The sequence below is a fragment of the Silurus meridionalis genome, chromosome 29, assembly GCF_014805685.1.
Source record: "Silurus meridionalis isolate SWU-2019-XX chromosome 29, ASM1480568v1, whole genome shotgun sequence".
In the NCBI taxonomy this organism is placed as follows: Eukaryota; Metazoa; Chordata; class Actinopteri; order Siluriformes; family Siluridae; genus Silurus; species Silurus meridionalis.
In genome coordinates this window covers 12,130,254-12,143,646 of record NC_060912.1, presented here as the reverse complement: position 1 = coordinate 12,143,646, position 13,393 = coordinate 12,130,254, and the positions used below count along the sequence as shown (strand labels likewise).

The 13,393-nt window shown below is 39.7% G+C and overlaps 1 protein-coding gene across 8 annotated transcripts in view; it reads left to right on the top strand.

Annotated features, from left to right (window-relative positions):
* LOC124381899 (zinc finger protein 239-like) overlaps window positions 1-13,393 on the top strand; it is a 103,888-nt gene that overhangs the window by 2,808 nt on the left and 87,687 nt on the right. The window contains exons 1-2 of one of the 8 annotated variants that reach the window (XM_046843809.1): window positions 5,076-6,556; window positions 12,330-12,416. The exons of 1 other annotated variant lie outside the window; for it this stretch is intronic. In XM_046843809.1, coding sequence (XP_046699765.1) covers window positions 12,356-12,416 — 61 coding nt within the window. In that variant the 5' untranslated portion in view covers window positions 5,076-6,556; window positions 12,330-12,355. Of the gene's footprint in view, window positions 1-1,574; window positions 3,084-5,075; window positions 6,557-8,868; window positions 10,890-12,329; window positions 12,431-13,214; window positions 13,268-13,393 lie in introns of those variants that run through there. 6 more of the 8 variants (XM_046843810.1, XM_046843829.1, XM_046843811.1 and 3 more) reach the window with 6 other exon arrangements.

The following is a 13,393-nucleotide window of genomic DNA, read 5'->3' as shown; positions in this document are numbered from 1 at the left end:
CTTCTCACAGAGCCACTTCTTGGTTATCCTGGCTGTGTGCTTCGGGTCATTGTCATGTTGGAAGACCCACGACCCTCGACCCATCTTCAATGCTCTAACTGAGGGAAGAGGTTGTTCCCCAAAATCTCGCAATACATGGCCCTGGTCATCCTCTCCTTAATACAGTGCAGTCGCCCTGTCCCATGTGCAGAAAAAAAAAAACCCATAGCATGATGCTACCACCCCCATGCTTCACAGTAGGGATGGTGTTCTTGGGATGGTACTCATCATTCTTCTTCCTCCAAACACGTTTAGTGGAATTATGACCCAAAAGTTCTATTTTGGTCTCATCTGACCACATGACTTTCTCCCATGACTCCTCTGGATCATCCAAACGGTCATTGGCAAACTTAAGACGTGCCTGGACATGTGCTGGGTTAAGCAGGGGAACCTTCCGTGCTATGCATGATTTCAAACCATGAAGTCTTAGTGTATTACCAACAGTAACCTTGGAAACGGTGGTCTCAGCTTTTTTTTTTTAGGTCATTGACCAGCTCCTCCTGTGTTGTTCTGGGCTGATTTCTCACCTTCCTTAGGATTATTGGGACCCCACGAGGTGAGATCTTGCATGGAGCCACAGTCCGAGGGAGATTGACAGTCATGTTTAGCTTCTTCCATTTTCTAATGATTGCTCCAACAGTGGACCTTTTTCACCAAGCTGTTTGGCAATTTCCCCCTAGCCCTTTCCAGCCTTGTGGAGGTGTACAATTTTGTCTCTAGTGTGTTTGGACAGCTTTTTGGTCTTGGCCATGTTAGTAGTTGGATTCTTACTGATTGTATGGGGTGGACAGGTGTCTTTATGCAGTTTACGACCTCAAACGGGTGCATCTGATTTAGGATAATAAATGTAGTGGAGGTGGACATTTTAAAGGCAGACTAACAGGTCTTTGAGGGTCACAATTCTAGCTGATAGACTATTCAAATAAATCAAATTCAGCTGTTCAAATACTTATTTGCAGCTGTATCATACAAATAAATAGTTTAAAAAATCATATATTGTGATTTCTGGATTTTATTTTATAGATTATGTCTCTCACAGTGATCATGCACCTACAATGACAATTTCAGACCCCTCCATGATTTCTAAGTGGGAGAACTTGCAAAATAGCAGGGTGTTCAAATACTTATTTTCCTCACTTTACTATTTACACATGTTCTGAATCAGACATGTATTTTGCTTGAACATAGTTTCAAGTAGATTTGTGATTGTGGCCTGAATCCTGTTAAGCTCTGATGTTATCACAACATTTTCCACAGTCTTTTTCTCTGTCTGCTGGAATTGAAAATAAAATGATATAATGCTGCTTGGTCTGGTACTGGGAAAACTCCTCCACCGTGAAGACGTAAATATCGGGGATTTTGGAAGATTTTATACAAGTATTAAATGGTTACAAGTTTTCTAAAACACCTCAAAATACCTCTCATTTAACTTGTTTCACACCCTATCAGATTACTATAGCAGACATTTCTGATAACATGCAAGACCAAATCTAAAATTATTACAGTATATTAAATCATTTTATTTTGTTTTCCAGATGCACCACTGCTCAGATTGTGGGAAGAGTTTTACTAAAATTGCTGTTCTGAAAAGACACCAACGTATCCACACAGGAGAGAAGCCTTATCACTGCGAACAGTGTGAGAAGAGTTTTAATTGTCAGGGTAATCTTAAAAGACACCAGCATATCCACACAGGAGAGAAGCCGTATCACTGCGAACAGTGTGGGAGGAGTTTTAATCGTCAGAGTAGTTTCAAAAAACACCAGCGTATCCACACAGGAGAAAAGCCTTATCACTGTGAACAGTGTGGAAAGAGTTTTACTCATCAGAGTAATTTTAGATTACACCAGCGTATCCACACAGGAGAGAAGCCGTATCACTGTGAACAGTGTGGGAAGAGTTTTAATCGTCAGAGTAGTTTCAAAAGGCACCAGCATATCCACACAGGAGAGAAGCCTTATCACTGTGAACAGTGTGGAAAGAGTTTTAATTGTCAGAGTAATCTCAAAGTACACCAGCGTGTCCACTCAGGAGAGAAGCCGTATTACTGTGAACAGTGTGGGAAGAGTTTTAATCGTCATAGTAGTTTCAAATCACACCAGCGTATCCACACAGGAGAGAAGTCGTATCACTGTGAACAGTGTGGAAAGAGTTTTAATCATCAGAGTGATCTCAAAGTACACCAGCGGATCCACACAGGAGAGAAACCGTATTACTGTGAACAGTGTGGGAAGAGTTTTACTTATCACAGTACTCTCAAAGTGCACCAGGGTATTCACACAGGAGAGAAACCATATGATTGTGTACAATGTGGGAGAAGTTTTCGGCTAAAGACGCTTCTTCAAGAACACCAGCGTATCCACACAGGAGAGAAGCCGTATCACTGTGAACAGTGTGGGAAGAGTTTTAGTGCTCGGGGTGCCCTCCTCAGCCACCAGCAGAGTCATACAGGACAGAAGCTGTACCTCTGTGGACAGTGTGGACGGAGCTATGTTTATCAAAGCTCATTAAGGAAACACAAGTGCCCTAACATACATCAATCGGCTCGATGTTAATTTGTAAAACAAATCATCTTCTTAAATTTCTTATTTGCAGGGATGTAAAGGGAAATTGTACTGTAAATATTGGGGAACTTTAAATTGTAATGTAAATAATTAGCTCTAACAAAATGGACACATTTCCAAGTCATCAGAACATTGTTGGTCCATCTTCAGCTACACTACAACTACACTTTATGGCAACAAGTATAACAAAAATGAACATTGTCTCAAAGCAGCTTTACACAGATAATGTGGTGATAAAAAAACGGATTATGATCTTTATAAGTGTAAGTTGTGGTGACTGTGGCAAGGAAAAACTCAAGAGGGAACCTCATAAATGGCAGGAATGTCCATTTATTGCAGTTATACAATTTTGAGGTGCACTAATGATCAGAAGCAAACTGTAGTCCTGAGTCAGTGTAGCAGACTGTTGACATTAACTACAGTCCAAATCCATCCTTAAAGCTCCCGTTCTTACTCCAGAATTTCCTGGAACCACCCAAGGCGTTGATGAGAAACAGTGGTCACTGGATCCTCAGGAGCATGTTTAACGAGAGAGAGAGAAGTGGGGTGACAGGAAGAAAAGGATATGGATTATTATGACTTGAACATTGAGACTGTGTCTGAATCCCAAACACTTATTGGAAGGTTGTTCCATAACTGTGTGGCTTTAAAAGATAAAGATATGCCCCCTGCTGAAGTCTTCATTATTTTAGGTACCAAGAAATAGCCTGCACCTTTTGATCTAAGTAGGCGTGAAGGATCATACTGGTACAGAAGTTCACTCAGATACTGCGACGTGAGAGCGTTAAGTGCTTTATATGTCGGTAGTAGTATTTTATAATCAGTGTGAGATGTAATTGGGAGCAGTGTAGATGATTAAAACAGGGGTGATGCGATCATATTTTCTAGATCTAGTGAGGACTCTTGCTGCTGCATTCTGAACTAACTAAAGCTTAATTATGCATTTAATCGAACACCCAGACAGTAAAGCGTTACAGTAGTCTAATCTAGATGTTACAAAAGCATGAGCTAGTTTTTCTGCATCCTGTAACATCATATTTCTAATATTAGCAATATTTCTAAGGTGAAAGAAGGTGATCCTGGTAATATTATTCACGCGCGCCTCAAAGGAAAGACTCGGGTCAATAATCACACCAGGGTCTTTGACTGCTGTACACACTGAGACAGAAACACCATCCAGAGATGCTACGGAATCTGAAAGTTTCTAGCTGCATGTGGTCCAACTAAAAGTACTTCCATTTTATCTGAGTTGAGCAGAAGGAAGTTATTAAGCATCCACTGTCTAATGTCCATTACACACTCCTCAGCATTGTTAAGCTGATCTCTCTCATCAGGCTTTGCTGAAATATACAGCTGTGTATCATCAGCATAGCAATGGAAGCGAATACCATGTTTGTGTATAATTTCACCCAGAGGCAGCAGATATAAAGAGAAAAGCAGTGGGCCTAAGACAGATCTTTGCGGAACACCAAAATTTACCTCAGAGAGTGTGGAGAACTTACCATTTACATCAACAAACTCAGTCAAATAAGACCAAAGCGAGGACAGAGCTGTTCCCTTTATTCCAACAACGTTCTCCAGTCCAGCAAGCAGGAGATTATGATCAACGGTGTGAAAAGCTGCATTGAGGTCGAGCAAAACAAGCAAAGAGACAAAACCCTGATCAGAGGTCAATAACTGTCATTTAGCACCTTAACTAGCGCCGCCTCTGTACTATGATGAGGCTGAAATCCTGACTGATAGATTTCATAAATGTTCTTCCTCAGTAGATGTGAGCAGAACTGCTGTGCTACAACCTTTTCTAAAATTTTGGAGATAAAGGGGAGGTTTGATATTGGACTGTAGTTGGACAGCTGACAGGGTGAAGGTCAGGTTTCTTAATTAGGGGGTTGATAACTGCAGTTTGAAGGATTTGTGTTCAAAACTAGTGCTAATGGAAGAGTTTATAATTTTTAAAACAGGTTCAATTACCTTTGGAATGATCTGTTTGAGGAAACTTGTAGGCGAGGGATCGACAATGCAGGTTGATGATTTTGATGAGGAAATAAATGGAATGAAGTCGTTCTCTTAAATTGGAGTAAAACTTTATACAGGTAGTCGTCAACTTACGACCGTTCGACTTCACGACCACAATCGCTGGCCGCGGCGTGCATAATTTCCGGCATAATTTCACAGTGCTGTACATATAGCCTTCTCTACTTATGACCAAATCGTGTTACGACCGATCTGTCGGTCCCAATCGTGGTCGTAAGTCGACGACTACCTGTAATTGATGGTCTGTTATAATTACACTGCTGTCTACAGGGTTATTTATAAAATAGTCTGGATTTATTTTAATTATCTGGATTTCTTGGCTGATTTTTTCAACTTTTTTTATTAAAAGATTCATGAAATCATTACTACCTATTGATGGTGTGCATGTGAGTGCAGTGCTTTTATTCTCTGTTAATTTTGCTGCAGTACAGAATATAAATCTAGGATTCTGCTTGCTATTGTCTATGAGGGAGGAGAAATATGCTGATCAGCAGCACTAAGAGATTTTCTAAAACTCAGGATTCTAGAAAAGATTTTCCTTCCATGCTATTTGAAATACTGTCAATTTTTTTTGACTCCATTTATGTTCTAATTTCTGAGTGGTCTGTTTTAAGGTGTGCGTATGATCATTATACCACTGTGCTAATTTTTTTTCCTAGATAATTTTGGTCACAAGGGGGGCTCCATCATCTAGAGTGTAACAGAATGTTGATTCTAGGTATTCAGTGGCCCAGTCAAGCTCTTCGCGGGGTCAGATCGAGATCTAATTAATATTGTCATTTCTGGAAGATTATTGATAAAACTCGCTGCTGTAGCTGACGTGAATGTACATTTGACACGGTAACGTGGTGAGGTACTAATGCAATGTTCCTGATCTAGTTTTTTGATTTACTGTAACCCTGAGCAGGATCACACAGTTAAACAGTAAGATCAGGGAATGGATTTTTATGTATGGATCCATAAAAAGTACAATAAAATGTAAATCCTAGAGATTTTATGGTGTTTTTTAAATCAGTATACCCACAGTTTAACGATTCAGGTGTAATAATTACTAGAATCAATTTTATCTAAGATGAAAATGATGATTACACTGTTACAGTGGTGGATGATAAAGTAAATGTAATTTGTTACTGTACTTAAGCATCTTTAAAAATAAAAATGTAAAGATGAAGGGAAAGTTGGACTTCTAGCCTCAGTAATGTACACTATAGTGTTAATTTGCTCTCCAACTGTGAACTGCTCCTCCACTCAGATGGAGCTGTGAGAGACACCATGAGTTCTGACTGGAAAAAAAATGTTCACTTGCTTTATGTTTATCTGTTCATGTTTCTCTGGATTATAACATCTAATACCTGAACCTGACGCTGCTATTGATCATCAGATGAAGAAACTAACTAAAGTTAGATTAGATCACCCAGGACTCAGGTAGAAGCCCTACATCAGCCCAGTGAATGTCCACCTGGTCCCCAGTCATAATCCAATAAATACTCCATCCTGTTTAAATCCTCCTTTTCATTGATTTGTATAGAAATCTATGAACAAATAAAAATGGAGAAGGATGATAGAAGAGAAAGAAGAGTGATAGATGATGAAGTCATGTCTCTCATGAAGCTCAACCACTAAAGATCAGGCACAGTGGCAGACAACCAATCAGATTTCACTTCCTGAAAATGCCGGAGCCAATGATGTTCGAGGATTTTGAAATCGAAACCGTTGGCCCCGCCCACTGCGTTGTGAATAACTCCTGTTTGTACCTATAGACTTCTTTCACGCGCTCCGGTCTGAAGTTAATGTTGGGCGCGTGAGTTTTTCTCCACTTTCCGCGCGTGCACATCGACGTTCCTTTCGCCGTTATAAATCTATCGCGCGCGAGCTTCAACCCCGTTTTTGTCCCGGATTTAGCGGATTTTTACCCAAAGGTGAGATACAGTGAAATGTAGCAGCTGAGCTGCTCGGGGAACAGCTAGTGGACATTCTGGAGTCATGAACCTCTGCATTTTTCTTCCAGTGTCCTGATTCTTTACACCTCTGATCATGAAATCAGAGTCCAGACGGAGATCTTTAGGAGAACCTCCACACACTCCTGCTGCTGCTGGATCAAAGGTACACTTTATTCATGCCTCACATGTAGGGGTGTAACGATACACGTATTCGTACCGTAATTTGTCGGTACTGGGCTTTCGGTTCGGTACACACGTGTAATGAATGCAGTCGTTTTTACCTGCGGAACATTATAATATATGTTATAGTGTGAGTTCCCTCGGGAACGGATTAAGTGGCGCACCGTAAGCGTGTTTAGTCTCTGCCTCGCACTTTCACCCCCTTTTTTTTGTTGCATTAAATGTATATGTACTTTTGTGTTTCTCTTTGTTAATTGATGATGTTTGTTGTAGCATCTTGGTCCTGAGGAAAAGTTGGTTACTGTGTACTGCACCGTATATGGTTGAAAATACGATAAAGCTGACTTGACTTATAAATCACACACATCTGTATTACCCAAATAGAATCTAACTAATGTAAACAATATTTTTTATATAATATTTATTGATTATAAAATATAAAATATTAATCAATATCAAGTCAAGAAGCTTTTATTGTCATTTCAACCATGTATATCTGACGCAGTACACAGTGAAATGAAACACGTTCCTCCTGAACCCTGGTGCTACATAAAACAACAATCACAGAAAGCACAGGGCTGAAGACTGTAAGTGTCCTCGCCACATAAAGTGGATTGTGTGCAAACAGTGCAAAGACAACACAAGACAGTGTAAGAGAAATACACAAAACACAAAATGGCCCAGCCAGTAAATCTGTTGTATATTGCATAGTCTGGTATATAAAAGACATAAAGTGAACAATGTGATTAACAAAAATGTAAACAAAATGTTGTGCAAAAGAGCAATAGCAGCAATCCCAAAAAAAAAAGATGTGCAAAAAGGCATGTAAACAGTTTGTAGTAATGAGGTGATGTAATATGGGTGGTGCTGAAGACATGGATGTGTGAAGTGAGTATGAGTGTGTGTTGAATCCGGGTTGTACAGATCAGTTACACAGGTGTGTGTGTGTGAGTTCATCTCTGTGTTAAGAAGCCTGATGGCTTGAGGGAAGAAAACGTTACACAGTCTGGATGTGGCGGCCCGAATGCTGTTGGCTTTGCAGACACAGCGTGTAGTGTAAATGTCCATGATAGAGAGGAGAGAGACTCCAATAATCTTTTCAGCCGTCCTCACTATCCTCTGTAGGGTCTTGCGATCTGAGACGGGGCAATTCCCAAACCAGGCAGTGATGCAGCTGCTCAGGATGCTCTCAATGGTCCCTTTGTAGGAAGTGGTCTATTTGGGGGGAGGGAGTTGGGCTTTCCTCAGCCTTCTCAGGAAGTACAGACGCTGCGGCATTTTATTTAAAACTGTTTAAAAATGTAAACTGTTTAAATGTCGAAAATAATGAACTCCTTTTATTTAAAAAATTACAAGCAATCTTAGGTTTTGCATTTTTCACCCTAAACAGACCCGTGATTTATATTCTTGCGTGGAGTGATGACGGCATCCTGGTGATCTGCATTTAGATGGAAAATCCAAGCCTATTTTACATCTGTGCATTACAATACATCAATTTACAATTTTATATGATTTGTTAATTTGTTTATATGAGAAATGCTTGAAAAGTGTGTGTTTGTGTGTATTGTTGGGCACACTCTTGTCTATTTAAATGGCCGGTCATCAGTATGCATGTAGTATGAATGCAGTCTGTATGAATAGCAAAACCTCTATAACAATAGTCTGAACTGCCAACCATCAATATGAATGCAGTCTGTATGAATACCCAAACATGTATAACTATAGTCCGAGTTGTTACCTGAGTCATTTATACTTCAACTTATCTTTTTGAGCATTATCAACTTTAAATGATACAGTAAATAAAAATACAGTAAAATCCAGAAGTTTCTTCTTTCCAAATTTTGGTCTCCTGAAATTGAAAATAAGATGATATAATGCTGCCTGGACTGGTTGTGAGTGAACTCCTCTATCTTGAAGACATAAATATTGGGGATTTTGGAAGATTTTATACAAGTATTAAATAGTTAAACGTTTTCTAAAACACCTCAAAATACCTCTCATTTAACTTGTTTTAAACCATATCAGATTACTATAGCAGACATTTCTGATAACATGCAAGACCAAATCTAAAATTATTACTGTATATTGAATCATTTTATTTTGTTTTCCAGATGCACCACTGCTCAGATTGTGGGAAGAGTTGTACTGAAATTGCTGTTCTGAAAAGACACCAACGCATCCACACACGAGAGAAACTGTATCACTGTGAACAGTGTGAGAAGAGTTTTACTCATCAAAATAGTTTAAAAACACATAAGCGTGTCCACACAGGAGAGAAGCCATATCACTGCGAACAGTGTGGGAAGAGTTTTAATCGTCATAGTAGTTTCAAAAGGCACCAGCGTGTCCACACAGGAGAAAAGCCTTATCACTGTGAACAGTGTGGAAAGAGTTTTACTTCTCACAGTAATCTCCTTAGACACCAACATGTCCACACAGGAGAGAAGCCGTATCACTGTGAACAGTGTGAGAAGAGTTTTACTCAACAAAGTGATCTCACATCACACCAGCGTATCCATACAGAAGAAAAGCCGTATTACTGTGAACAGTGTGGGAAAAGTTTTACTCAACAGAGTAGTCTTAAATTACACCAACGTATCCACACAGGAGAAAAACTGCATCACTGTGAACAGTGTGAGAAGAGTTTCAATCGTCAGAGTAGTTTCAAAAGGCACCAGCTTATCCACACAGGAGAAAAGTCGTATTACTGTGAACAGTGTGAGAAGAGTTTTACTCATCAGAGTAGTTTCAAAAGGCACCAGCATTTTCATACCGGAGAGAAGCTGTATCACTGTGAACAGTGTGGAAAGAGTTTTAATTGTAAGAGCAATCTCAAAGTACACCAGCGTATCCACACAGGAGAGATGCGGTATCACTGTAAACAGTGTGGGAAGAGTTTTAAATATCAGAGTCATCTCAAAGTACACCAGCGTATCCACACAGGAGAGAAGCCGCATTACTGTGAACAGTGTGGGAAGAGTTTTAAATATCAGAGTCATCTCAAAATACACCAGCGTATCCACACAGGAGAGAAGCCGTATCACTGTGAACAGTGTGGGAAGAGTTTTAATCATCACAGTACTCTCAAAGCGCACCAGGGTATTCACACAGGAGAGAAACCATATGATTGTGTACATTGTGGGAGAAGTTTTCGGCTAAAGAAGCTTCTTCAAGAACACCAGCGTATCCACACACGAGAGAAGCCGTATCCCTGTGAACAGTGTGGGAAGAGTTTTAGTGCTCAGAGCGCCCTCCTCAGCCACCAGCAGAGTCATACAGGACAGAAGCTGTACATCTGTGGACAGTGTGGACGGAGCTATGTTTATCAAAGCTCATTAAGGAAACACAAGTGTTCTAATATACAACCATAAACTCCTGATGTCAAAAACAAATAATCTCCTTAAATCTGAAGGGATGTAAAGGGAAATTGTACTGTAAATATTGGGGAACTTTAAATTGTAATGTAAATGATTAGCTCTAACAAACACCTTTCCCAGCCATTAGAACATTGTTGGTCCATTCTCAGCTACACTACTGCTACACTTTATGGCAACATGTATGGGGCTACCTGAGCATCTCACCCATATGTGCTTTCTGAATATTATCTGTTTGAACGACTTCCAGTCCATGGTCCCTTGTGCCCAGTGTTCCTGATCTAGCTTTTTTATTTTCTGTAACCCTGAGCAGGATCACACAGTTACACAGTAAGATTAGGGAATGGATTTTTGTTGTTTCTGTATGAATCTTTAAAACGTAAAATAAAATGTAAGTCTTAGAGATTTTATGGTGTTTTTAAATCAGTATACCCACAGTTCAGCGATTGAAGTGTGACAATTAATAGACTCAATTTAATCTAAGATAAAAATTATGATTCAAATGTTACAGTGGTGGACGATAAAGTAAATGTAATTACTTAAGCAGCTTTTTTGCGTATCTGTAATGGTGGGAGGATTTACTTCATAACAACTAGACATTAAATGATATGGTTGTGTAAAAATGTGTGTATGATGTTTGAATTAAAGCATTATCATGTGACCTGTGGTATAACAACAATCAATCTAATGATCTCAATGACTTTTTTTGATAATACATTTTTTTGACATGAAAACGTAAACTTTGAGCTGTATTCTTATTCTAATTTATTAATTTTAAGTTTTTCTACATCTCAGATTATTGTTATCAGTAGATTAAATCTGCAGGCTGAGCTGCTAGTTAGCTGCTAGTTCTCTCTTTAAAGCGTTCAGTGTTATTGAAGTAGAGAAATGTAATTGTGGGTAAAGATGAAGGGAAGGGCTGAAGGAGGAGAAGGAGAGGAGGAAGATGTCTACAGAGACAGCAGGGAAAGGAGAAGTGGAGGAGAGTGGAGGTTTGGGTTGGTATTTTAAATATTGGTACTATGACTGGTAAAGGGAGAAAGGGAGCTGATATGATGGAGAGGAGAAAGGTAGATATGTTGTGTGTTCAGGAGAAGAAGTGGAAAGGGAGTAAGACCAGGAACATTGGAGGTGTTTTAAACTGTTCTAACATGGTGTGGATGGAAAGAGAAATGGTGTAGGGAGGATTCTGAAGGAAGAGTACAGTAAGAGTGTAGTGAAGGTGAAGAGAGTTTCTGATAGTGATGAACGTGAAGCTGGAAGTTGAAGTCTTGATGATAAATGTCATCAATGTTATGCTTTACAACTGGGTTGTGAGAAGGAGGAGCAGGAAAACTTCTGGAGTGAGATGAAGTGGTAGAAGATGTAGCTAGGAATGAAAGCCTTCAAGGATCGGAAGCGCTTTCCTAAATGCAACACAGAAAAGAGGACTTCTTTATTGGGATGGCTGAGGTCCTCCAATATCTTTCTGGCCCTGGTCCAGCACTGCTTGCTGTATATGTGCTGCAGGTCAGGGAGTTGAGAACGCTCAGCTGACTGATCCACCCTCTGGTGCCTGCATGGTGCATTTCTCGAGCCAAGAAGTGATACTAGCCATCAGGACACTTTCAACGGTGCAGTTGAAGAAAGACCTCAGCACCAGAGAGGTGATTTAAAGTCTCTTAAGCGTCTCAGGTGGCATATGCCTGGCCTTCATCAGGGTGACGATATAACAGGACCAACACAGGTCCTAAATGATGTGAACATCTAAGTATTTTTACCTGTTTAAATCGCCATTTACATTTGTGTGAATCTCCGTTTATTTTTAAACCGAAAACTATGAACAAATAAAAATGGAGAATGATGATAGAAGAGAATGAAGAGTGATAGATGATGAAGTCATGTCTCTCATGAAGCTCAACCACTAAAGATCAGGCACAGTGGCAGACAACCAATCAAATTTCACTTCCTGAAAATGTCTGAGACAATGATGTTCGAGGATTTTGAAATCGAAACCGCTGGCCCCGCCCATTGCTTTGTGATCCGTGTTTGTTCTTATAGACTTCTTTCACGCGCTCCGGTCTGAAGTTAATGTTGGGCGCGTGAGTTTTTCTCCACTTTCCGCGCGTGCATATCGACGTTCCTTTCGCTGTTCCTTTTCGCTCGGGGAACAGATAGTGGACATTCTGGAGTCATGAACATCTGCATTTTTCTTCCAGTGTCCTGATTCTTTACACCTCTGATCATGAAATCAGAGTCCAGACGGAGATCTTTAGAAGAACCTCCACACACTCCTCCTCCTGCTGCTGCTGGATCAAAGGTACACTTTATTCATGCCTCACATGTAGGGGTGTAACGATACACGTATTCGTACCGTAATTTGTCGGTACTGGGCTTTCGGTTCGGTACACACGTGTAATGAATGCAGTCGTTTTACCTGCGGAACATTATAATATATGTTATAGTGTGAGTTCCCTCGGGAACGGATTAAGTGGCGCACCGTAAGCGTGTTTAGTCTCTGCCTCGCACTTTCAACCCATTTATTAGTATGCAGAAACAAATAGAACAGTTAAGTAGATCACAGATCTTTAGAAAAGTTATACATTTGTATTAGTGTCTCCTGTGGTCTCTGTTTTTACCCCCTCCTCTTTTTAGCACTAAATGTTGCACATGTGCACTGTGTTGTTGGTTAAGAGTTGTATCTACTTTTGTGTTTCTTTTTGATAATTGATGTTTGTTGTAGCATCTTGGTCCTGAGGAAAAGTTGGTTACTGTGTACTGCACTGTATATGGTTAAAATGACGATAAACTGACTTGACTTGTAAATCACACACATCTGTGGAATCTAACTAATGTAAACAATTAATGTTTTTTATTATTTATTCTTATAAAATATTATTTGATTTATTATTGAACCAAGCAGGCATTTTATTTAAAACGTTTAAAAATGTAACCTGTTCAAATGTGGGGTCAAGTCAAGTTTATTTCTATTGCGCTTTTCACAACAGACATTGTCTCAAGGCAGCTTTACAGAAATCAACAGTTGAGGTGAATGGTGTGTGCTTATTCCTGGTGAGCAGCTGTGGCGACTGTGGCAAGGAAAAACTCCCTTAGATGTTATGAGGAAGAAACCTTGAGAGGAACCAGACTAAAAAAGGTGACATCAAGAGTTTGATCATAAATCTTTCAACAATACAGAACACTGGAGAGTGAGAACTAACATGAGCAGTGGAGTATAAGATTATAAGTAATGTTCTTTCTTCAGTCGTTGGTATAAAAGTAG